General features: G+C 43.2%; 2 protein-coding genes and 1 long non-coding RNA gene across 6 annotated transcripts in view; 2 read left to right on the forward strand and 1 right to left on the reverse strand.

Annotated features, from left to right (window-relative positions):
- The window catches only part of ZC3HAV1 (zinc finger CCCH-type containing, antiviral 1), a 63400-nt gene extending 59039 nt beyond the window's left edge, over positions 1–4361 (forward strand). For both annotated transcript variants that reach the window (XM_035699953.2, XM_049095238.1), the window contains one exon: positions 1–4361. In XM_035699953.2, coding sequence (XP_035555846.1) covers positions 1–266 — 266 coding nt within the window. In that variant the 3' untranslated portion in view covers positions 267–4361.
- LOC125752695 (uncharacterized) lies at positions 2249–9694 on the reverse strand. Its single transcript, XR_007402814.1, has 2 exons — positions 9556–9694; positions 2249–8624 (listed from the first exon to the last, which is right to left on the reverse strand). It is a non-coding gene; the product is annotated as an uncharacterized LOC125752695 (long non-coding RNA).
- On the forward strand, positions 9442–23856 carry ZC3HAV1L (zinc finger CCCH-type containing, antiviral 1 like). Of its 3 annotated transcripts, none has more exons than XR_007402813.1 (5): positions 9442–9936; positions 10913–11048; positions 15724–15982; positions 16662–16869; positions 23241–23856. XR_007402813.1 is itself a non-coding variant. In XM_025433848.3 (4 exons), the coding sequence occupies exons 1-4, from the start codon at positions 9524–9526 to the stop codon at positions 16796–16798; spliced, it is 945 nt and encodes a 314-aa protein (XP_025289633.1). In that variant the 5' UTR covers positions 9442–9523; the 3' UTR covers positions 16799–20633. The 3 variants fall into 3 exon arrangements, 1 of the variants encoding a protein (XP_025289633.1); XR_004805701.2 differs by lacking the exon at positions 23241–23856 and adding an exon at positions 18519–20633; XM_025433848.3 differs by lacking the exon at positions 23241–23856 and having other exon boundaries at positions 16662–20633.
- The last annotated feature ends 1178 nt before the right edge of the window (positions 23857–25034 follow it).

The following is a 25034-nucleotide window of genomic DNA, read 5'->3' on the forward strand; positions in this document are numbered from 1 at the left end:
GAATTTACTTCACAAAGGATGCCATCTATTCCCATAAAGATCAGCAGGATGATACCAAAAACATGGTTATGTTTGTAGCTCGAGTCCTGGTTGGAGATTTTACTCAAGGATATAGGGAAAGCCTAAACCCTCCTCCACCACCGTATGACAGCTATGTGGATGTAAGGTTGAATCCTTCCATTTTTGTCATCTACGAGAAAGATCAGATTTACCCACAATACGTGATTGAATATACTGAACCAGAGAAAGCCTGTGTGATTAGTTAGAAATGATGAATACAGTGTCATAAAGGAGGCCATCACCATTCTGTTCACTTACAGAGCCAGATTGCCCCAATAGTACACTTTTTACATTTCTCATTTAGTTATCAACTGCTTTAGATCAGTGGTTCCCAAAGTTTGCTACCCATTTGAATCATGTGGGAGGCTAAGAATTCCAGTGTTCAGATTGCACCCTGTGCCAACTGAACCACTGTTTCCGGTATGAGAGCTGGGCAGTGTTAATCTTTGAATTGCAAGGATTCGAATGTGTCATAAAGTTTGGGAATCACCGTCTTAGATAGAACTGGGAAAAGTCGGATTTCTAAAACATCTTTAACTGCAACAAGTTTCTCTCCCAGCTACTTATTCTTCGTTTACTGTATGGCATGGTTTTGTCTTGGTTTAATTGAAAGAAAATTAATTTGGGCAATTTGAGAGAAATCTAAAAATTGCCTATGTAAGTAAGCACATTAGACCGTCCCACCTTGGATAGAAGATTATGGAAAGCTGGGGGTGGGGGTGGGGTTTAGAAAAATGCTGGGGGAAGGGAGAAGAAAAGATCATTTAAATGCCACTACAAAAAAAGAAAACAAAACAAAATAAATGCCATTACAGGTATAACTGTACTGTACCTTCGAGATAAGACTGAGTTGGGGCACACATTTCTTTATCTCTACGTTTACTTAGGGGGCTCCATCCAGGTTGATTGTCCAGAATGCAATAAAAAGAGCCGCAAAGTGTGGCTCAGAGAAAAGCGACCCACTGGAGTTAATTGCCCATTTGGGTTCTTTATATAATTATGGCAAAGTAGACATGTATATCCTAATATATGATTATAGAGAAGGTTTTTAGGTTCAACTTTAATGAAAGCGTCTGTATTTTGGGAGGTCTGAGTTGCAGTAACCAGATTCACAGAAGCGTGACTGATAAACCTGAGTGCTATTGTAGTCGTTCGCTGTAGCAAATGAGGCTCACCAAGGAATTGGGAGCAAGCCATCCCCACTGAAGGATGGGCTCCTTAAGGAGTCGAGATTTGTTTCCTGGTGAGCACGGAATCAGAACAAAGAGAATAATGCCTCAAACAGGTCTTGCACCTGCAAAGGGGCTTTTTTCTAAATATAACGGATTGTACAGCATTGTAGTACAATCAGTTTTCAAAGCAGTTGAGGTTCCTGGACCAAGAGTTCTTTCCTTATCATGAAGCAGGTTTTTCCTTCCGGTTTTCCTTTTCAGCATTCACCAGTTTCCTGTTATGGCTCCTGCCAGCAGACATGTTATAAAAGTTACTTAGCATTGGAGTTGATTTTATATCAGATTGTAGATCAGTTCAAACATCTCCACAACCCCTTGGTTTAAAGGACTCCACCAGCAACAAATGTATAGAGATTTTTTAAGGCAGAGTTATTTTCTGGGAGGCTTGTCACAAATAGTTACTCTCATTCACTTTATTATTTTTTTTTAAATGGTGGTATGCTTTGGAGTTTTGATTTCTTGATCTCGGTTCTCATGTGTTCAGAGATGCAATTTGTCCAACTCTGGTTGTCCATGAGACATCTCTAGTTGGATATTTCATAGATGCCTCTAAAGCAACATGTCCCGAATGGAATTCTCAATCAGCCTCCTTCAAACGAATCATTTTCTCCCCTAGTATTGTTTCCAGAAGTCATCATTGACTTCTTCCTCTCCTTCCCCCAAGCTTGGGGGAAGTCCAGTTTTTCAGATATTTCTTTGTCCCCTTCTGAGGTGTTCTTTACTTAGCAGTAAGAATGGTCGTATTTTAACATTTTTTATATAACAATCTTTAAAAACACAAATCTGATCATGCCTTTAGAATAAAGTTCAAAATCATTATTACAGCCCCACATGATTTCACCCTTCCCTGCCCTCTATTATTTATTTTCTTCCACCCAAGCCACTCTTGGCTAGTTTACTTGCAGTTCTTTAGTACTCCTTTTCCCTAGCTCAGTGGTTCTCAATGAGTAAGCCTGCCTTTTTTTTTTTTTTTTGGACAAATACATTGTAACATCTGTTTTATTATCCTCAAAGTGCAATCCAATTGTAATATACTCTACGTACATATAATTTTGGAAGTAAATTTAAAATGAATCAAAATTAACATGAACATAAAAGGAAAACAAAAGGTACGTTACTTGGGCACGACCCTATTAGAAGACCTAATTAAGTAGTCAGATATTTACACCTACCTATAATGAGCAAATTTACAAGAAGGTAGATCAAACCTGATTTTATACATAGTATGTGAAAATGAAAAAGCAGGGATAGGAGTGGACCTTAGAATAAAAACTAGTGATGCATAACTTATTACATATGATAGTACTTATAAGAGAAATATCGAAATAGCCTTAATTGAAATAAAGATACTATGCAAGAAAATCTACAGATTGTCGAAATGGAGAAAATGAGGAAATATTCTATTTTTTGCAGACGAACTGTAGGTCATACAAGAATGTCTAGCGAGACATTCAAAATTCGTGTAGGGTGCAGAATAGTTTCTTATCATGGGGAACTGTCCAGTATATTGCAAAATGTTCCGCATACTTGGCTCTCATATACAAAGTGCCGATAGCACCCTTTCCTCCCCCCAGTTATAGGGCGATTGCAAACCCCATCAGATCTATTCACCCTTTCCAGAGCAGTAACATTTTGTCACATCCCCTTTGTTGGCCTGAGAGGACTCCTAGGTGATACAACCTACCTATACACGTGAATTTCTTTACAAACCCATTTAACACACCGACTCAATTATAATGGAGAAACAGAAGGAAAGAATTTTTTTACATATATTTTATTACATTGGAGTTTGATTTGCCAGCATATAGTATAACAGCCAGTGCTCATCCCATCAAGTACCCCCCCCCAAGTGCCCGTCACCCAGTCACCCATCCCCACCTGCCTCCCCTTCTATTACCCCTTGTTCATTTCCAGAGTTAGGAGTCTCTTATGTTTTGTCACCCTCTCTAATTTTTCCCACTCATTTTCTCTCCTTTCCCCTATAATCCCTTTCACTATTTTTTATATTCCCCGTATGAATGAAACCATATAATGATTGTCTTTCTCCGATTGACTTACTTCACTCAACATAATACCCTCCAGTTCCATCCACGTGGAAGCAAATGGGTATTCGTCATTTTGAATGGCTGAGTAATATTCCACTGTATGTATAGACCACATATTCTTTATCCATTCATCAGGAAAAAAATTTGTAATGAAAATGAATTTCAGTGTGTAAATGCTTAGGCATGAGTATGCTCTACGACATCATGTAATAGACATTTACTCCTACTTTCAGTGAATAGGTTTGAATTTCAGAGTCATTCAGAGGCTACTTCTTATAAAGAAGTACAGGAAAATGAAAGGTGAGAGGTAGGGGTGACACTAGGATGAAAATCAGTGTTAGGGTAAGTCATAACATACTGAGAAGGTATGTGGTTAGGAAAAGAGCAAAATTAACTGGTAGAAGGATAACAGATGGTCTAAGACGAGAAAGTGAATGATACTCTCTGGCGAGCTGCAAGTCCTTCATAAATGTCTAGAAGGACATTAAAAAGGCGAATAGAGTACAGAATAATTCTTCGTTTTGTGGGACTAACCCATCCAATACAGGTCATCCGTTCTCCCTGGCTGCATCTACTCAATGGTAGTAATCGTTCCCACTGATTATGAAGCCAATAACCCATCCATTTCCAAAATACCGCAGTGAGAACCACTGACTTAGTTATATGTCTAGCATCCCCAGATTAGTTTACTTTTACCTTCGTAAGGAGTCCTTCTGTAGAATAGATTCGATGCTTGCTTCCCAAACACCCAATCTTTAAAAAACTTTGTGCCTTCCTTTGTTCACTTTTTGGCATCTGTCCAACTTGTTGGCTGCTTTCTGCATAAGAATGTAAGCTCCTTGAGGGCTGAGTCAACAGCCTTGTTCACTGTGCCATACCTGATACTTAGTTGAGTGTTTGATACGTTGGATATATTTTGTCGAATAAAGTAAGCTCAACTATTTACATTTCAGGGGTTGAGCTGTATTTCTTCTTCTTCAAGTGTAATTCAAGACTCTCCAATAAAGAGAAACATTAATTTTGCCTTGCTGCCTGAATTGACTTTTTATTTCTAGGTATCTCCAAAAAGATAATCAGCTGCAGACACTAATTTATTCAATGGGGGGTTAGAGGATGTGGTTTTTCCTTCTGGCTTTTTCATTCCAGGACTTGCTGACCAAGGAGCTGTCAATACACTGCCAGGGAGAGGCAGGGTAATGGTGATGGAGGAACCCGTGACCGTGGTTGGTCGGCACATCTTTGGCCTAGGGGCTTAGAGAAAGAGAGGCTGGCAACTATGAATATACCTTTCCCTTTGGCCCCAGGCATGGCAACAAGGCCTGGCTGAAACACAAAAGTTAAAAATATCAATGGGTATTGGCAAAATTGTCCTACCAGTGGAGTGACTTCATAAAAGCCTGTGCCAGACGAGTGTGCCTGGAGGGGTCAGCAGTTTCCTTGAGAACTAGCTTCAGAATCTGAGTTGGAGGACATATCAGAACTTACAAGGAACTGCCTGAATCCTAAAAACTCAACTCCTAAAATACCACTCCAACCTCAACCTTCTGTGTTTCTCTTTTCCATGCTCTTGTGAATCTTCTTGTCCTCTTCACCCATTTCCTGACGTCTCCCTTTGCTCCCTGAAACCCTACATTCCCCAGTAGTCTGCTCTGGGATCTTCTCCCAATCCCCCCATCCCGACCCCTTAACACGCTTCCCCATGAAGCTCATTTATTCCCATACTTTAGTTACCACACACTGTTGATTCCAGAATCTGTACCTCTGCTAAGGGCTCAAATAACTTGCCCAAAGTTTCATGGCTAATGAGGAACAGAACCAGCATTCTGAACCCCTGGAGTCTAGCTCTAGAACCTATAGATTAACCATACTGCTAGGCTTCCTCTCTAGGGAACAGTCGCTACCCCTTCCCTCTGACTTCCCACACTCCCATTAACTCCTGCACAGACTCCTGGTCCCGCCTCCTCACTTCCCAGAGGGAGAGACTTGTTCTGGCTCACAGCCTACCTCCCCACTCAAGTCCCCCATCTTTCCTTCAAACATTCCTTGTGGAAAGCCCAGCCAACACTCCTAGTCTCAGAGGTGTCTGTAACTCTTGTCTCCAACATCTTTATCTTTACTTCTAGGCATCCATATCCATTGCCCTACTGCTGGGAAAATTGCTGTAGAACCACTCTTTCTGAAATTGCAAATTAATATATACTACCTCTACTGAGCCCTTTAGCTCTCTTGCTCTTACATTTCCTGTATCTACTTTCTCACACACATGCAGCCCCTTCTGGTCTTCACTTCCTTCCTGACTTTACCCCGGAGCCCATGAGGCCCCTGACCGCTCCTTCAGTTAATACTTTCAATCCCCTGGAATCCCTGGACTTAATGTCCCATTCGTTTGCCAAACCTAGCAGAAGGTTCATCAAATTCTGTTTCTATGAACATGGAGTACTTTCTTATCTTTTTTTTTTTTTCTTAACACTGAGTACTTTTAGAATTAGCAGAGCTGTTTTGGTGAATACCACTCCACATGCCTGGTGTTCAACTTTGGCAAAGCCCTCTGTACCGCCCACCTGTCCTCCTGGTGCACATTCCCCCATCCCCTCAGGATAGCTGTGTTAAACCTCCACCAACCTCCTCACAGGACTCCCCACCCATTCTCAGTCTTGTCTTATACTTAACAACACAAATGGCTATTGGACCTTTCTACTTCATCTTAAAACTTGTCTTTCCATGTACTTATCCTTGCTTCTCTTCCTCTTGCCTAAATGGAAGAGGTATTTCTCCTTCTGCCTGAGATGAATTCTTCCAGGGTCCTGTCCTCTCCCACTGCCTTAGGAAAATCACCTGCTGCATTATCATTCTTCTCAGCCAAATTTTCAACTTTCCCTTCTTACTGGCTCTGTTCACTTGTAGAACTATGCTTGCCCCTCCTATAATAAAACAGTGCTCTCAACCTTACGTCTTTCTCTAATCATTTTATCACCACCTTACCTTTTATGATAACTCATCTTAAAAAGCTGGACTTTCCCATTTTTTACCCCTCTTAGCCTACAGCAATCTGCCCTTTCTCGTTATACCTCTGAAATAAACTCACCTAGTTTATCAACACCTTTGTAAGGCAACTTCCTGCAGCATTTTGTAATGCTGAAGATCTTGAAACTTCCCCTCTGTGCATCCCTGAGTGACTCATTTTTCTCTCTCATCTCTTTATTGGTTTATATGTTAGGCTGGCTTCCCTCAGAAGCAGGTAGAGGATTGAAGGCAAGCAGTTGATTTGGGAGATGAGCCCAAGAAACACCAGTGGAGAAGTAGGGAGGTAAGACAGGGAAAGGAAGGCACTATAGAGGGGGCACCTGGGTGGCTCAGTGGTCGAGCATCTGCCTTCAGCTCAGGTCATGATCGAGTCCTGGGATTGAGACCCACATCGGGCTTCCTGCAGGGAGCCTACTTCTCCCTGTGCCAGTGTCTCTGCGTCTCTCATGAGTAAATAAATAAAATCTTTTTTTTCCTTTTTTTTTTAAAGGAAGGCATTTTAACAAGCAAGTTAGAGCTGTGGGCAACTGAAGCTCGATGCCACTGAAGAACCTCAGGGAGACTAAGGAATATACATACACCTTGAAGTCATTCTATCTGAGGAATAATAATGCCTTGGGATATTTATCCACTAACTAGGAGAAAAAACTTCCTTTTTTCTCTTAGGTTCAGGAGTGCAAATTAACTGACAACAGATTAACAGGACAAAACCCCTCAAAGTTTATCACAGCCATCTGGAAACAAAGTGACTCCCTAAATGGTTAAAGATGGGGGTCTGCATACTTAATTAATAGGGGAGAGGAAGGGAGAGAAAAGGCTTCTGTGCTAAGGACAAATAAATGGGTTTCTGGAGGAACATACAAGATACGGAAGTTTGTGATAATGTTTATGCAGGTGCCAGTGATCTCCGTTTTATTTTTTTTTTTTTCTTCATGGCCATAAGACTTCTCCAGAGAGGATCTATGACAACCTCAGTTCCAGAACTCTCTGCTTTTCATGAAATAAGGGAGGGAAGCTCCAAGAAGGCTTCTCTCTACATCTGTTGAATCTCAACGGTCTTTAGTTTAAAATAATCTTCATACCAACTCAGGGGGGTCTGAGTGGGCCCCACACCACTATTGCCCTAACATCACTCATCAGGGACTCTTCCTGGAGTGTCAATGCCTTGGTTAATTCCAGCCTCCCTCAATTGCTGGCAAGCTTGCTCCTTCGAGGAGAGAGAGTCCAGGTGCAAATGCCAAGTGTCACAAGACATGGATGAGGCATTAAGAGCTACTTCCAGTTTCCTTCTGATTTTTCTCTTCCCTTTGCCTTTCTTGTTGCCATTCCTCAAGGTTCTCTTCTCCCACATTTGCTTTACACATGCTCCATTTTGCTGGATGATCAACCCTCACTGCCTCAATGATCTAATAATCTGACGTCACTCAAACCTATATTCCTCCCATCTTTTGTCAGCTCTACATCTCTAAATATAACTGCCTACTGAGCGTCTTCCCTTGGATCGTCCTCTGCAAACTTAACACAATAAAAGCTGGGATTATAGTCCTTCAAGTTCTCTTCTGTTATTCCATGTCTTGCTTTTTCTAGAAATCTATTCTTCCCATGGCTGCCAGGGATATTTCTAAAACACCTCTGCTAAGTATGGCCAGGCACTGTTTTTTCAGATTCGAGGATAGAACAATGAACAAGACAAACCTCATTCCTGCTTTCACGTGCTTGAGTTCTACAAATACAGAAATAAAAAAGGAGAAAAACTATGGGTGGTAAGTTCCATGCAGAGACTGGGGAACTACTTCTGATTGGGAGGTCCAGAAAGGTCTTGCTGAAGAGAAGACATCGAAGCTCAGAGGTGAAAGGGAGACATCCAGAGCAGGGAGAAACATTCTGGGCCACTCTGGGCTGAAATTCCATCAGTGGCTTCCCCAGGTCTTCAGTGTGTAAGTCCAAGCTTCTAATCCTGGCGGAGAAGATCATCTGGCACCTGGCCAATCAGTTGCCTTCCTCTTTAGCTTCTTTACATGACATCAACTCACTTGATCCTCACAACCACCCTGTAAGGTAGCTGTTTGATTTCCTCCACTGGGTCTCTTGTGTCTTTGTACTGTCCTTTCATTAGCAGTGGCTCAAGCGCCCTGGATGGAATGAGCAGGGGGTGGGGGACAGAAAGGCCCGCTGCTTAGTAAACAGGTCTAGTAAACAAGTGTGGTCCAACAGGAATAAAGTGTGAGCCCTACAGGTAATTTCACATTTTCTCATAGGTACACTAGAAAAGTAAAGAAACAGATGAAATTGTAAGAACATTTTATTTAAACAGCATCAACCGAGCATGATTAATGAAGCTATTTTTTTTTTTTTAAGATTTTTATTTATTTATTCAAGAGAGAGACACACAAGGAGGCAGAGACGCAGGCAGAGGGAGAAGCAGGCTCCCCCAGGGGAGCCCCGTGCGGACTCGATCCCGGGACCCCGGGGTCACGCCCGGAGCCGGAGGAAGGCAGGCGCTCAACGGCTCAGCCGCCCAGGCGCCCCGATCGAAGTTATTAACGAGATCTTTCCCATCCCAGATCTGCGAGATGCAGGCATCACATCTCGGGTGGAACTGGTCAGCATTCCAAGGCCTCCCACCACCAACTCCCTGGAGCCCAGCCTGCCCCTTCGCCCTGCTTCCCCGTGTGACCTTTCCGTCCTACGTCCTACGGGCACCCCGGATTCTCTCAGTTGCCCGCCCGCCCGCCGACTTCCCCACTGGCCCAGCAAGCCCCTCCCGGCGGGGGTGCTCGGGGAGATCGTGCGCATGGGCCCCCCCACCGCAGGCTCCGGGCGCCCCCCTCCCCTCCCCGACCCCCACTCCCACATCCCCCCGCGGCGCCCCCTCCCCCTCCCGCACTCTCCCTCCCCGCTCCCCTCTCCCCGGCCTGGCCCGCAGCGCCCCCCTCCTCCCACTCACCTCGCGGCGCCCCTCCCCCCTCCGTTTCCCCGCCTCCTCCCCTCCCCTCCCCCCATGGCGCCCCCACCCCTTCCCCCGCTCCCCCTCCCTCCCGGCGCCCCTCCCCCTCCCCCTCCCCCTCCCCGCTCCTCCCCGCGGCGCCCGGGAGCCGGGGCCCGGATCGGGGACGTGGCTGGGAGGAGTCTGGCGGCCCCGGGCTCCGGGCGGGCCGCGCCATGGCGGAGCCCACGGTGTGCTCCTTCCTCACCAAGGTGCTGTGCGCCAACGGCGGCCGCATGTTGCTGCAGGACCTGCGCGGCCACGTGGAGCTGTCCGAGGCCAGGCTGCGGGACGTGCTGCGCCAGGCCGGGCCCGAGCGCTTCCTGCTGCAGGAGGTGCAGGAGACGGAGGGCCCCCGCGCCGAGGCCCAGGCCCAGGCCCAGGCGGAGGGCGCCCCGGGCGGCGCGGGCGGCGCGGGGGGCGCGGGGGGCGCGGGGGGCGCGGGCGGCGGGCCGCGCGCCTGGCGGGTGGTGGCCGTGTCCTCCGCGCGCCTCTGCGCCCGCTACCAGCGCGGCGACTGCCAGGCCTGCGACCAGCTGCACCTCTGCCGCCGCCACATGCTGGGCAAGTGCCCGAACCGCGACTGCTGGTGAGGCGGGGCGGCGGCGTCCCCCGGGCCTGGGGGAGGGAGCGCTGGCTCGGGGCCGCACCCCTCCACCCGCGCCGCCCCCAGGGCAGAGGGCGAGCCCCGCAGGGTCCCCGGGAGCCCCCCTCCCCCCCCCAGCCTCCAGCGCCGGGCAGAGGGAGGCCCACAGTCGGGTCAGCCCGGATGCAACTGCCCCTCCTAACTAGGGCCCTCGAAGCCCAGCCCTGCCCGCGGGGCCGTCCGCAGCCCGGCCGGAAAGCCGGCACTGGGACTCGGCGGTTCGCTCCCTCCGGCGGGCCCGGGGGGGGGGTGCGGGGGGGGCTGTGAGGTCCGTGGCCCCTTCAGGGAGCCCCTCGCCTTTCCGCGGCTCCTCAGAGTTTTACCGGAGTGAGTCCGTGCGGCTCCAGGCTTAGAAAGCCCATCTAGAGGGACCCCGGGAGCTGGGGGACTTGGGGAGGCGTTTTTAAGATTTTATTTATTCATGAGAACACACACACACAGAGGCAGAGACACAGGCTCCGTGCAGGGAGCCCGACGCGGGACTCGATCCCCGGGCTCCAGGATCAACGCCCTGGGCTGAAGGCGGCGCTAAACCGCTGCGCCACCCGGGCTGCGGGCTGCCCTGGGGGAGGCGTTTTAAGGCTGCTTCCTGCTCTGGCCTTCCTTGGTTTACCCAACAGCAGAAGGGGGGGGGTCTCCCCCGACGTGGGCGGTGCCTGGGGTGGGGAAGGCGAGCATAGGCCCCCGCAGAGCAACCTGCGGCTTTAAAGCATCCTGATTGAAGGGGAAAATGACCTTGGGAGGAGAGTTGCTTCAACTCCCCTCTCTCGGCATCAGTGCCTCCTAGTAGGCTGCAGTATCTATAGGTTCATGGGAAATTGTTCAGCTTCACGAGATACAAGCGACCCCAGGCGAGGCATTCGGCGGACTGGCCCCTTCTTCACCCGGGCCTCTGATCCAGAGCTCTGCGTTCTCCTAGGTCCACCTGCACCCTTTCCCATGACATCCACACACCTGTCAACATGCAAGTACTGAAAAACCATGGGCTTTTTGGCCTCAATGAGGCCCAGCTACGGATCCTGCTTTTACAGAATGACCCGTGCCTTTTACCAGAGGTGAGTTACCAAGAATTCACCCTCATGTTGTCTGCAAGATGGAAGAAGTCAGGGGAGAACATCAAAAGTCTGCTTAAAGAGGGCAGCAGGTGTATGCGTGAAGGTAATGGTGCGGTGCTGACCTTTATGGAGTCTTTGTGATTTTACCAAGCTCTGATACACAGGGAGTGATGAACGTGTGTGCTAAAGAAATGATGATAATTCCTATTAGTTTTTGGTTGTTTACTGAAAGCTAAGCCATTCATATAACTTCATTAATAACCTGTCCCCATGTTGGAAAGGGAGGTGGGCAGGGGGTTAGGGTGACTGGGTCATGGACACTGACGGGGGCACTTGGAGGGATGAGCACTGCGTGTTCTGCTATATGTTCGCAAATTGAACTACAATAAAAAAAAAAATAACGTCCCCATTTTACAGATGAGGAAACTGAGGCTCAGATATATTAACTTGGCCAAGGTCACATAGTACATGGCAGATTTGAATCTAAATCTGTCTGTGAAGCCTGTGTTTTGTTACTTGCCTGCTTATGCTTTTGCCTATTTTTCTATTGAGGCATTTGTCTTTTTCTATTAATTTATAAGATGTCTTTAAGGATACCAGTCCCTTTTGTGGTTACATTTGTTGTAAGTATTTTCCTCTATTTACTTTCTTGGGGCTTTCGATATTAATTTTAATTGCTTTGAAATGATTTGGTTGCAAATGCTTAACATGTGCCTATTAGAACTGCTATCATGGTGAAATTAGCATGTTTGTATCTGTTTAGCTATAAGTGAAGAATTTTTTTTTAAGATTTATTTATTTTAGAGAGAGAGCATGGGGGTGGGGACAGGCGGGGTTGCAGATGGAGAGGGAGAGAATCTCAGATGGACTCTGCTGAGTGCAGAGCCCAACACGAGGCTCAATCTCATGACCCTGAGGTCAGGACCTAAGCCCAAACCAAGAGTTGAATGTTCAACCAACTGAGCCACCCAGGTGCCCCTCCACAAAGAATTCTTAAAAACAAAAGAGTTGGAATCCAAAAATAAAATATTACAAGAGCCCACCCGTTGAAAGTAGAATTTTCTACTCTGGCACAATGATGCCATCATAGACACTCAAGTTGCCATAAGAGGAGTAGGAAGAAAGGAGGATGTTGGGAAAATAGAGGGTAGTTTGTGACTCTAGTCCTCTGTTAATGCTAAGGTATTTTAGGCTTTGGAAGGGAAGGGACTCACAAGATATGAGCTGGAGCCTTTGTGATTAGCCCTCAAGGCAGCAGAATCGGTATGCAAAAGATAGTGCTGGTGTCAGCCTTAAGAGCCAAGAGGTTTATTCTTCACATCCGTCTCTTTTCTAATTTCTTTGGGCTTTGAAGCTGGGCTTGGTCAGGCATGGTTATAAGGCAGATACATTCCAACCATGTTGCCAAAAAGACTCCAAGCAACAGCTGGAGCAAGTTATTGGCAAGAAGGGAGAGGGGAAGGGCAGCAACTGGGTCCAGTCCTTCCTCTCTCAGAGAGAAGGGGCAGTGATGCTCTAGTTACCTTTTAGTTTTTTTATGATATTGTTTGACTTATGGAAGTTTAATGTTGTTACGTTGTTAACTTATTGAACCCTTTTCTTTATGACTTCTACCTACTGTCCTGGGTCCAGCCTCACTGTGTCATATCAGACTACTGCAGTGTTTCATGAGCAGCCAGTGGGGTTGGCTGCATCTATGCCAGCAGCCCACCCCTGGTCCTATCACCCAGGACTGGAGGTGTGTATTATGTGGCACACAGCACGGCCACTTAGGTAGCAGGGATGATGGACAAACAGTGAATGAGGCAGGAATGATGCTTCATATATGTTTTATACATATGTTGTATAAAAATGCCCCATGACCCTTTACCATCACTCTCCTAAAGACACAATACATAGGGATGCCTGGGTGGCTAGGCAGTTGAGCGTCTGCCTTTGGCTCAGGGCGTGATCCCGGAGTGTCAGGATCGAGTCCCACAACGGGCTTCCTGCATGGAGCCTGCTTCTTCCTCTGCCTATGTCTCTGCCTCTCTCTGTCTCTCATGAATAAATAAAATCTTAAAAAAAAAAAAGACACAATACATAATACAAATAAACCACTTAATAAAAAGATAATAGGAACAAATATTGTGATCTTGTAATTTATAATGAGAAATATAATATATTTGGTCTTCATCCCCATTACTGGCAAAGAGGTCCTAAAACCCTTGGAATTTCCTAAATGATGAGAGCTGTAAAGGTGTCTGTTAACACCTTTATAAAGGTGATTTTTGGAAAGCCCCTAGGTAACCTGAGGATGGGAGCTGGTTGTCAGGAGAACCAATCTTGTGATTAGACAATGGTAACTTTTACCCCTCTGCCACCTACTCTCCACCTCCTGGGAGGGCAGAGGGGCTAGAGATTGAGTTCACTCACCAGCGGCCAACTGATTGAATCGATTGTACCTATGTTATGAAGTCTCCATAAAAACCCCAAAGGACAGGGCAGCCTGGGTGGCTCAGGGGTTTAGCGCCACCTTTAGCCCAGGGCGTGATCCTGGAGACCTGGGATCGAGTCCCACGTCAGGCTCCCTGCATGGAGCCTGCTTCTCCCTCTGCCTGTGTCTCTGCCTCGCTCTGTGTATCTCTCATGAATAAATATATAAATAAATAATTAATTAATTAAATAAATAAATCTTAAAAAATAAAAAACCAAAGGACAGACTTTCAGATAGCTTCCAGGTTGAGCGTGTGGAGGTGCTGGGAGAGTGGGAACCCAGGAGAGAGCATGGAAGCTCCACATGGGACACCTGGTTGTTGTCTGCGGAGAATTACTTGGTGGTGTTGAAAGAAACACACATTGGAAATATGTACAATGTTGAGGGGACCGCGTGGCCTAATGGATAAGGCATCTGACTTCGGAAATATGTACAATGTGATGCTTATACATTTGAAAATTTCAATGAAATGGACACATTTCTAGAAAAAAAAAAGTATAACTCATCAGAACTGATTCAAGGGGACGCCTGGGTGGCTCAGCAGTTGAAGCCTTCCACTCAGGGTGTGATCCCAGGGTCCTGGATAGAATTCCACATCAGCCTCTCTATGGGAACCTGTTTCTCCCTCTGCCTGTGTCTCTGCCTCTTTCTCTCTGTGTCTCTCATGAATAAATAAATAAAATCTTAAAAAGAAAAGAAAGAGGGGATCCTTGGGTGGCTCAGCAGTTTAGCACCTGCCTTCGGCTCAGGGAGTGATCCTGGAGTCCCAGGATCAAGTCCCACATCGGGCTCCCTGCATGGAACCTGCTTCTCTGCCTGTGTCTCTGCCTCTCTCTCTCTCTTTCTCTGTGACTCTCATGAATAAATAAATAAAATATTAAAAAGAAAGAAGAAAGAAAGAAAGAAAAAACTGATTCAAGAAAGAATAGAAATCCAGAATAGTCTTTATTTTTGAGTGACAAAAGCATTAAACATGAAAATTTTAAAACATCATAAAACTAGAGTACTAGTCATGGGGAGGAGAGGAAAAAATAGAACACAATGAACTTAGGGAGACAAACCATAAGAGAAAAAAACTGGAGGTATGAGGGTCACTGGAGGGAAGGGGGTGGGGGGATGGGGTAACTGGGTGGTGGACATGAAGGAGACCATGTGATGTAATGAGCACTGGGTGATACATAAGACTGATAAATTGCTGAACTCTACCTTTGAAACCAGTAATACATTGTATGTTAATTAATTTAATTTAAATAAAAAATATTTGCAAATGTGGGAGGGGGGAATAGAGAACTACTTTTTATTTTTTATTTTTTTAATTTAAACTCAATTTGCCAACATATATAACACCCAGTGCTCAACCCATTAAGTGCCTTTCTTAGTGCCCGTCACCCAGTCACCCCATCCCCTCCACCCAGAGAGCTACTTTTTAATGGATACAGTTTCAGTGTGGAATGATGAAAAAGTTCTAGAGAAGAATAGTGATGGTTGAACAACAGTGTGTATGTACTTAATGCTTCTGAATTGCACACTCAAATGTAAAATGGCTAAATGGTAAATTTTATGTTTATATATATATTTTGCTACAATAAAAAAGTTAAAAAATTTTAGAAATCTTCTATAAGAAAATATTGGGCTCATATAGTTTGTTGAGCTCTATCAAATCTTAAAGAATAGATTATTTTGATTGGGGAACTAGGTCTAGGATCTCTTTTTCTTGATTTCCTACACATTCTTAAACCAGGATCATACTGTTCAATTAAAGTAGTTTGTATTTTAATATATAATGGTACAAGTCATTGTGCCAATTACACATCTTTTTCAAAAATTATTTCTTGTGGTCCCTGGGTGGCTCACACTGGTTAAGCGTCTGCCTTCGGTTGGGGTCATGATCCCATGATCCCATGATCCCTGGGATCGAGCCCTGCATCAGGCTCCCTGCTCAGTGAGAAGACTGCCTCTCCACTCCCCGCTGTCTCTGTCAAATAAATAAAATATTTAAATAAAAAAATTATTTCTTGGAGCACCTGGTTGGCGCAGTGGGTAGAGCAAGCAACTCCTGGTCTTGGGGTTATGAGTTTGAGCCCCATGCGATGTATAGAGATTACTCAAAAATAAAAACTTAAAAAAATTTTTTTTCTACAATTGCCTTAAAAAACAGTGAAAACAAATGTGTTAAGTGTTGCTTTATTTCTGGACCAGGTCTGTTTACTGTACAACAAAGGTGAAGCACTCTATGGCTACTGCAACCTCAAGGACAAATGCAACAAGTTCCATGTGTGCAAATCCTTCGTCAGAGGGGAGTGCAGACTTCCGAAATGCAAACGGTCCCATCAACTCACTCATGCTTCAGCCCTGACACTGCTGCAGGACCAAGGACTGAATATTCCAAGTGTCATTAATTTTCAGATCATCTCCACCTACAAGCACATGAAGCTGCACAAGATGCTTGAAAATCAAGGTGAGCGGGTACCTGGGTAGCTCAGTCAGTTAAGCGTCTGCCTTTGGCTTGGGTCATGATCCCAGGGTCCTGGGACCAAGATCCACACCAAGGCTCCTTGCTCAGTGGGAAGCCTGAGTCTCCCTCTCGAGACCTCTGCTCCTCCCCCTGCTTGTGCTCTTTCTATGTCAAATAAATAAATAACATCATTTAAAAGAAAGAAACAGAAAGAAAGAAGGAAAAAAAAAGAAAGAGAGAAAAGAAAAGAGAAAAGAAAAGAGAAAAGAAAAGAAAAGGGCAGCCCGGGTGGCTCAGCAGTTTAGCGCCTGCCTTCATCCCAGAGCGTGACCCTGGAGACCCCGGATCGAGTCCCACGTCCGGCTCCCTGTATGGAGCCTGCTTCTCATTCCACCTGTGCCTCGGCTTCTCTCTCTGTCTCCTCTCTGTGTATTCTCATGAATCAGCTTCTTCTTCTTCCTTCTTTTCTTTTCTTTTTTTTTAATTTTATTATTTATTCATGAGAATAATAAATTGTGGTTCTAACCAAAGAAGGGAAGGGATAGAGTTTATTTTCAGTGCTATCAGCTACTTCGTGGCCCCTAGCTTAGCAAACCCTTGGATAGATGCCATTAGCTGAAAGCACTGAAAATAAATAAAAGGGGTGTCTCAGGAAAGCTCATCTTTTTCCTCTTCCTTTTAGATAATTCAGCTTCTTCTGCTGAGTATGCACAGGGCCTTGAGAAACAAGGAGTACATGTAGCTGGCGCTGCAGAAGCCAGTCCTCTGGCGTCTGTCCCTGCTCAGTCAGCCAAGAAGCCACACACAGGTAAACCGTAAAGAATGTCCGTGAAATATGAAGCTCATCCAATTGGAAGATCTGAAAACAAAGCTTCTGTTGAGCTTGATTTGTAAGTTCATTCATTTAATCACTTTTCAATAATGGTCATAGCACTACCTACCTCACAAGTTGTTGTAAAAATTAAAGAAGACGGAGAAGGGGAAAACATCAGGTTGGAAGGATAACACGGGATGGGTGGTTGGGGACGTGGTTGGACACCGAGCCGGTGGCGAGGGGAGAACGTGAGTGTGGCTGGGGGTCAGTCCAGGGCAAACTCTGAAGATGGCACAGTCTGCCTGTAGTTCCTGGCAGCTTCCCCCAGGCTGGCGGGAGTTCTGACACGAGCAGGGTTCTGCTGACTTGCTCTGTGACCCAGCTGGGGTATTCCTTTGCCTAGCCCGTTGGTGCTAAACGATAACATCTTTTAATTTGCATTTCCTTAAATATATGCAAATGAATGTTTTTCTGTGTGCGTGCTTTCTGTTTGTCTTTTTCTGTGTGCGGTTTGTGCCTGCCCTTCAAATCCTGGGGCCTCCTCTGTGTGATGTGGGATGGCCTTTAAATAGGTTCCTTAATTTTCATAAAAGGATACCAGTTGTACCGTGCTCATGTGATATCCAGCTCTCGTGGATCCATCCTCTGGATCCATCCTCAGCCAGCACCACAGAGTTTCTAACTTTTGCGTGCTCACCAAAGATTTCTACCTCACTGTGTCTACTCTGCATTTCTTACTCAGTTTTTCACCAAAGCCCCATTGCTCTAGTATTGTTCATCCATTCCTCATCCATTCCTCAAAGTCGTCTCCATTCTTTCTGTGGATCGAGAGGGACCCTCAGAAACCTATATACCTTGCCCATTTCAGGTTTCCTCTCCCTGTCCCCAACACGTGGCTTCCTTCATCCAGTTACACTTAGATGTTTGGTTCTTTGTTTTCATCAGAGTCCCACAGAGAAGCAGTGTGATGAAATCTTTTTCTGTGTTTGCTGTTGTGATATCCCCAAATGTTGGTGTGTAAAGTGTTGTGTTTTTTGTTTTGTTTTTTTTTTAATTTTAACTTTGCTGCAAGAGCACAACATTTGGGAAAGAGGGACAAGGTAGTGAGTTTTTCATAAAGCTGAATTACTTTAGTTTAGAACAATGTTTTATCATGAAACACTGTCTTTTCTACTGGGGGAGGTGTGCAAAAATATCCTTTTTTTTTTTTTTTTTTAAATATCCTTTTCAAAGTGAGAAATCGCTGTGTTTTCTCCTAATGGACAGTAAGAGCCCTGCAGCTTCAATGAATCTTTTCACTTTGTTTGTCCAAAGTGGTTGTCTATCTGAAAACCCTTATGTTCTGCATAACTTGTTTTCTTTTTCCTTGTTCTCATATCTCCTGGTGCTAATTTTTTTAAGAATTATTTTTACATTTTATTATTATTATTTTCATTTTATCCTTTTACTATGTGTATTTTTGCTATAAGCCATCTTTAATTCTTAACAGAAGCAATGTAGGGTATAAATGTATATCCTATACATGAAGAGACTTGGTGGACTTTTTCAGTATTGTGTCTTTGAGATATGCTTATATACACATAAAAAATGACTCTCTGTAATCTTTGTTACAATATTTTATTCAATTCTATAATATTCCAAATAAAGCTTAGTTCCGTTAGTATTCATTCTGTAAAAATATTTTATATAATCCTACTTGACCCTCATTTTCATCTCATTATACAGCTGTGGGAAAGTTATCACATTAAAATTGGGGATGAATTTTCTTTGGTCATCTATCAAGGCTTCTGAGGTGAAGCGGCACATCGATAGGCTCCATAGATCCAGCATATCCTAAGTTAAATGATTAACTTTCCTACAGACTCATTTTGCCTTTGGTTTCTTTATTTTGGTGTGTTACCACCTACTGACTTAAACCAAAGCCCTGCAAATTGCCACATACTCTTCTTTCGCCGGTTCCTGATGTCAAACCGGTGACCCAATGTTGGAGATTAATTTCCCTTCTAACATCTCAAATTTTGATCCTTTTCTGCCTCTTTCTTTACATCCCTGACACACTGCCCTCTTTCTAACCCTCAGCACCTCTTGCATTATTGCACAGATGGTGGATTCAGCGGCTTCCTAGTCGTGTCTCATGAGAGTATTTTTATAGCAGGTGCTAGGTGGCCCCCTGCTCTCCTTCAGTGACGACAGTCCCATTAAAAAAATATTTAAAAAAAAAATCTTTTTTTATAAAATAGGCTTTTACGGATTTCATTGATCTCCTTAGCCCCTCCCTTCCATCCTGTGCCTGGCCAATCTTTTGAAATGCAGACATAATCACATTGCTTTGTTTTGCCATAATTTCATTGGTCCCCATTATGCAACGTAGGAGTCATAAACTCAGATGCCTTCTTAGATGAGAAAGGTGAGCTAAGTGGATGATGTGAGCTGGATATAAGAGAAATGGGGGGAAAGAGGAAGTGTCCTAGCAAGTTGTCCCACCAGCTACTTAAATCGGTAGCTCTGGGGGTCCCTCCTGCCTCTTGTGCCCATGTGGGGATGTGGGCCCATTTTGTCATGGTGTCCAATCAGTTGAAAGAAGCTCGATCCAGATTTTATGATACATTTTCAGATTTTGAAATACTGGCTTAGATTGAGTTTTAGAAATGCAGAACAATAGTGTATGTACTGAACTACTTGCAATTTTTGGAATGTGCTGTTTTATTTTATGACTCTCTGTGTTTATAAATGACGTTCCCATTAAGTGCCACTCTCTCCCTCTTCCTGCCTCAAAATCTGGCAAAATCAGATTCTTTAAAATGCTACATTAGTCTTTTCTGACCCCACAAAAGGCGGTTCACTTAGCATTCTCAAAGTTCTAGCATAGCACTTACTTTGCCCTGCTTTCTACTTTTCTTCCCTAACTTTGAGCAAAAGCAAAACCATTATTTCTTCTTTTGGACACTTTTTTTTGCCATATAATGAATCAAACTGTGTTGTGAATCTATCAGTACCATATTGGTCTTTATTGTTCTTTTTTCTCCCCACATAATATATTTTTCATTTTCAAGAAGTCTTTTTCCTTTAAGGAATATGTTATTTAAGGTAAATATTTTTTTGGTGCTTCAATTTGAATCATCTAGGGCTAAAATTAATTGTTTAAGACTTATGATACTAATCTTTCTGTCAAAAAATTAAGGCTCTTCATTGCTAATGGGTTCCTTGGTTTCTTTCATTATAAATTTGTTCTTTATATATATATAAATATATATGTATATTCCTCATTACATTGATCTTTTTTTCTTAGCTAAAGACATCTGTATTGCTACTCAGTATGGGAATCTCTAGAATGCTATTGGTTTTTAAAATATTTGACTTTTTTAAAATGAAAAAAAAAAAAAAATATTTGACTTTTGTTGAATTATCTTTGTTCTAACAATGTTAGATGGCCTTTTTCCTTCTAAATATAAAATCATGGCTACAAAAAGATTTGTCTTATGTATTTGTTTTGTGTTAAATAAAATTGTGGCTAGAAAATATATTTTTTGATATTTTGTCATTAAATATGAAGTTAATTATTGTTTTTAAAAAATGTTCTCTATTTAATACAGGAAATTACATTTATTGTTTGTTAGAAGCTTTTAGTAAGAATTGGTATCTTTTGTATAATCACATAATTTTTATCATTTAAATCAATATGATTATATTACTGGCGTTACTATATTAACACATTCTTAAATTTTGAGTAACTACTTGATTATGGCATATGCTCTTTCAATGTATTGCTTTTCCCTATTTGGTTATTTTTATTATAATTATGCATCTATACATTCATAAATAAAATTCATTTATATTTTATATGTGTATGTAGTCATTTCCTTTTTATTTTTATTTTTATTTTTATTTTTATTTTTTTTTTAATTTTTTTTTAATTTTTATTTATTTATGATAGTCACAGAGAGAGAGAGAGAGGCAAAGACACAGACAGAGGGAGAAGCAGGCTCCATGCACCGGGAGCCTGACGTGGGATTCGATCCTGGGTCTCCAGGATCGCGCCCTAGGCCAAAGGCAGGCGCCAAACCGCTGCGCCACCAAGGGGTCCCTCCTTTTTATTTTTATTGCTATATGCTCAAAGTATACATTTTATTCTAAGTGCTGTTTTGAGTTCTGCAGATGGATTTATAATGTCATTTTTTAACAATTTTTTTCCAGCTTTATTAAGGTATTATTGACATAGAGCATTTTATAAGTTTAAGGCATACTAGGTGAGGATTTCATACATGTATATCATGGTCAAATGATTATTACAATAAATTTAGTGCATCCATCACCTCACATTGATTATTATTTTTATTTATTTTTTATTTTTTAAAAAGATTTGTTTATTTACTTATTTATTCAGAGAGAGAGAGAGAGAGAGAGAGGCAGAGACACAGGCAGAGGAAGAAGCAGGCTCCACGCGGGACTCAATCCCAGGTCTCCAGGATCACACCCCGGGCTGCAGGCAGCGCTAAACCGCTGTGCCACCAGGGCTGCCCTGATTATTATTTTTAAAGTAATACATTACTGTATTCTTGAATTTCTCTATTCTTATGTAAGAAAATTTTTCTAAAACATTTTTTGGAAAATACGATGACATATCATTATGGAAATTGAGGAGTCTACAGGAATTGTATTCAGAAGGAAGTAGTAATCCCCATAATACCATTGTATAGTACTTTTCTGAGTTCTTTAGATAGACTACCTTGCTTAGTCATCAAAACAGAGGTGAGTTAAATCAGTACTGCCCTGACCTAGGCAAGAGGGGACCCTGCCTTGGGCCTCTGCTTTAGAAGGCTTTCTCTGCTTATGATTTATGCCAGTCAAGCCCCAGGGAAATGCTTCATGTCTCTTACTCCTACATCCTCAATGCAAAACATGATTGCTTCTGAACACTGGGCAGATCTGTGGGTTGAACCACTGTCATCATTGGAAACAGATAGACTTTTGGACTTTGTGGGGGGTTTCTGTGGTAGAAACATTTGGGTAAGCAAAAACAAATTCACTTGTCTAGGCCTGCCTTTCCAAGAGTTTGGACATGATAGATTTTTACTAAATAAAATGTCTTTCCCAGTAGTTTCTGGTGTCCATTTTCCCTCCTTTTTTGTCTTCTAATTGGTAGCTCTGAGGGTACCTGCAAATTGTATAGTATTTGCTACAGGTACACATGACAGCGGGGGACCATTTTTGCACTATGAAACAACTCCTATTACTCTTCAATATTTATATAAGCCATTTTCCATGTAACATGTGAAAGGCAGGATTTAGTTCCTCCATTGGCAAGTGTATGCATATCAAATGTGGTACTGGATATATGGTTTTATGTCTTTTCAAAAATATTCTTTTCTTTTTAAGATTTTATTTATTTATTCATGAGAGACACAGAGAGAGAGAGGGAGGCATAAACACAGGCAAAGGGAGAAGCAGGCTCCATGAAGGGAGCCCGACGTGGGACTCAATCCCGGGTATCCAGGATCACGCCCTGGGCTGAAGGTGGCACTGAACCGCTGTGCCACCTGGCCTACCCTCAAAAATATTCTTGATTTAATTAAATTTTCAAAAAATTAAAGGGGGAGTTAGGCTTCAGCTCTGGATGTAGAAAGTCACAAGAACAACCAGATAACCTACAAAATTGTAACTTTCCTCGAGCCCATAAGAGACCGTCATAAATCAAGTTCACTGAAATCCAAAAAATGACAAGGTTCTGAACAGAGAGATGTAACATAAAAATGATTTCAGCTTTGATAGAGCATGGGGGTGAGATGTTCCCCTTACAAACGGGTAGGATGAAATCAGGTATATTTTTAACGAATTCTTACAGGCCAAATATGGGTTAACATGTCAATTTGTGGGCAGCCTGGGTGGCTCAGCGGTTGCGCACCTACCTTCAGCCCAGGGCATGGTCCCGGAGTCCCGGGATCGAGTCCCACATTGGGCTCCCTGCATGGAGCCTGCTTCTCCCTCTGCCTGTGTCTCTGCCTCTCTGTCTCTCTCTGTGTCTCTCATGATTAAATAAAATATTAAAAAGAAGACCAAACACGTCAATTTATAAAAATTAATAGTAGAAGAAAACACCAAGAAAGATGCAGGGAAAACTAAAACAAAGAGACTGCGATGATTACTTAGGTAATCTCTCCCCAACACAGAATTTCATAGATGAGATGATCTCTATAGTATAGGAGTGCTTATGAACATAGCAGAAGACAAAATGAAGTTACAATATCCAGTTGAACCAGGGCCTGAGGGTGGATGCTTTCCTGCCCTCCTGGAGGAAAGGTATACTGGAAGACAGGTTGGCAATATCATAAAAGGTCTTAAAAATATGCATGCTCTTAGATAAATAGTTCCAGCTGAGACATTTATCATATGATAATAATAAAAGATGTATAGAGGAATCTACTTACAAAGTTGTGTGTATTTGCTCAGGTCCTGGCAAGAAGCAGATGGTATACTTAAACTGGAATTTAATGAAGTACTTTGCATGAAGAGGTGAGCAGGAATAAGAGAAACGGACAAAGGTTGGTGGTGTATCCCAGGCTAGCAGTGATGGGGACACCGTATCACCCTAAGCATGAAGGCATAAGGTAGGGGGGTGAGGTTACAGGAACCCAGGGAGAGTAGCCATGTGAGAGAACCTCCCACCAAATGCATTCAAGGTCTTATGTTCAAGGACACAGCCAACCAGTAGTCTTTTCAGGGTAAGAGCTGGGGGAACAAATACCCTTGCCTTTCTTTTTACCATGATCAGATTTCTTGCAGATGTTCCCCACCCCTATCCCCCACATTTGGACAAATGCACCAGAAGCCAAAGACGGAGGGAGCCTGATGAGGCAGTCTTGCAAGGATCAGGAAAGCAAACAGTATGGTGGAGAAAGGTAGAGGATGAACTGCAGGCTAATAAAAATATCTAGCCCAGGGATCCCTGGGTGGCTCAGCGGTTAAGCGCCTGCCTTCAGCCCAGGGCGTGATCCTGGAGACCCAGGATCAAATCCCACGTCGGGCTCACTGCATGGAGCCTGCTTCTCCCTCTGCCTGTGTCTCCTCTGCCTCTCTCTCTCTCTCCCTCTCTCATGAATAAATAAATAAAATCTTAAAAAAAAAAAAAACTAAAAAAAAAAAAAAAAAACTAGCTCAGGGATGCCCAGGTGGCTCAGTGGTTGGGCGTCTGTCTTTGGTTCAGGGCATGATCCTGGAGTTCCCGGATCGAATCCTGCATTGGGCTCCCTGCGTGGAGCCTGCTTCTCTCTCTGCCTGTGTCTCTGCCTCTCTCTGTGTGTGTCTCTCATGAATGAATAAATAAAATCTTTAAAAAATATGTATATCTAGCCCAATGTCTGAATGCAGCACTACTTATAAAGGAAATCACCTAGTTGTCCAGCATTAGGGAATTTGCTGAACAACTTATGGATAGGTCTATATCTTGGAATGGCACCATGAAAAGTGATGTTTTGAGAGTATTATTAAAGTGAAAAGTGTTCGTAATATATTGGTAAATGCAATGAAATTTTATGTACAGTCCGATCCCAACTTTTTATCAGCATTATATGTGGGTATGTATGTGTACGCATTTATGCATTTAAAGTATCTGAAGAGGTAACTGGGTGATGGGCATAAAGGAGGGCATGTGATGTGATGGGAACTGGGTGTTATACTATATGTTGGCAAATTGAATTTAAATTAAAAAAATGTCTGGAAGAACATAGAGTCTAATGCCAACAATGCTGCTTTTGGGGAAGTGAGATTACAGATAATGTTACTATTCATGACTTTGATTCTCTGTATATCCTACCTTTTCTACAATGTGTAATAAAAAATTAAAGTTCTTTTTAGAAAAATGAGGACTATGGCATGATCCCACATTAATTCTGTGAGTTAAATAGGTGCTATTCTTAACACCGACAAGGAAAATTCCTTAAAAATTCCATTAGAAGCCAGTTTCAGTTTTGAATGTAGTTACAAAATTCTTAAATAAAATTCCAGCAAAGAACTGAACAATAATAATTATCCTGATATATCATTAGTGCCAATTACTCTACTGAGTGATTTACCTAGTTCTTTAACTTACTTTCTTATAACACTGTGAAGTGGGAATTCTACTAACATTTCCATTTTTAGGTAAGGAACCCAAAGCTCAGAAAAGTCACGGCCAAAGTTACATGGTTAATAAAGGGTAAACCAATGTTTAAAGTCAAGTTTGTCTTCATCTAAACCCAGTGTTCC

Source organism: Canis lupus, chromosome 16, assembly GCF_003254725.2.
Source record: "Canis lupus dingo isolate Sandy chromosome 16, ASM325472v2, whole genome shotgun sequence".
Classification (NCBI taxonomy): domain Eukaryota; kingdom Metazoa; phylum Chordata; class Mammalia; order Carnivora; family Canidae; genus Canis; species Canis lupus.

Coding starts and splice junctions, on each gene's coding strand:
- ZC3HAV1L (XM_025433848.3), top strand. CDS start 9,524: ATGGCGGAGCCCACGGTGTGCTCCTTCCTCACCAAGGTGCTGTGCGCC. Junction 11,049..15,723: donor ACCCGTGCCTTTTACCAGAG/GTGAGTTACCAA, acceptor TTTCTGGACCAG/GTCTGTTTACTGTACAACAA. Junction 15,983..16,661: donor CAAGATGCTTGAAAATCAAG/GTGAGCGGGTAC, acceptor TCTTCCTTTTAG/ATAATTCAGCTTCTTCTGCT.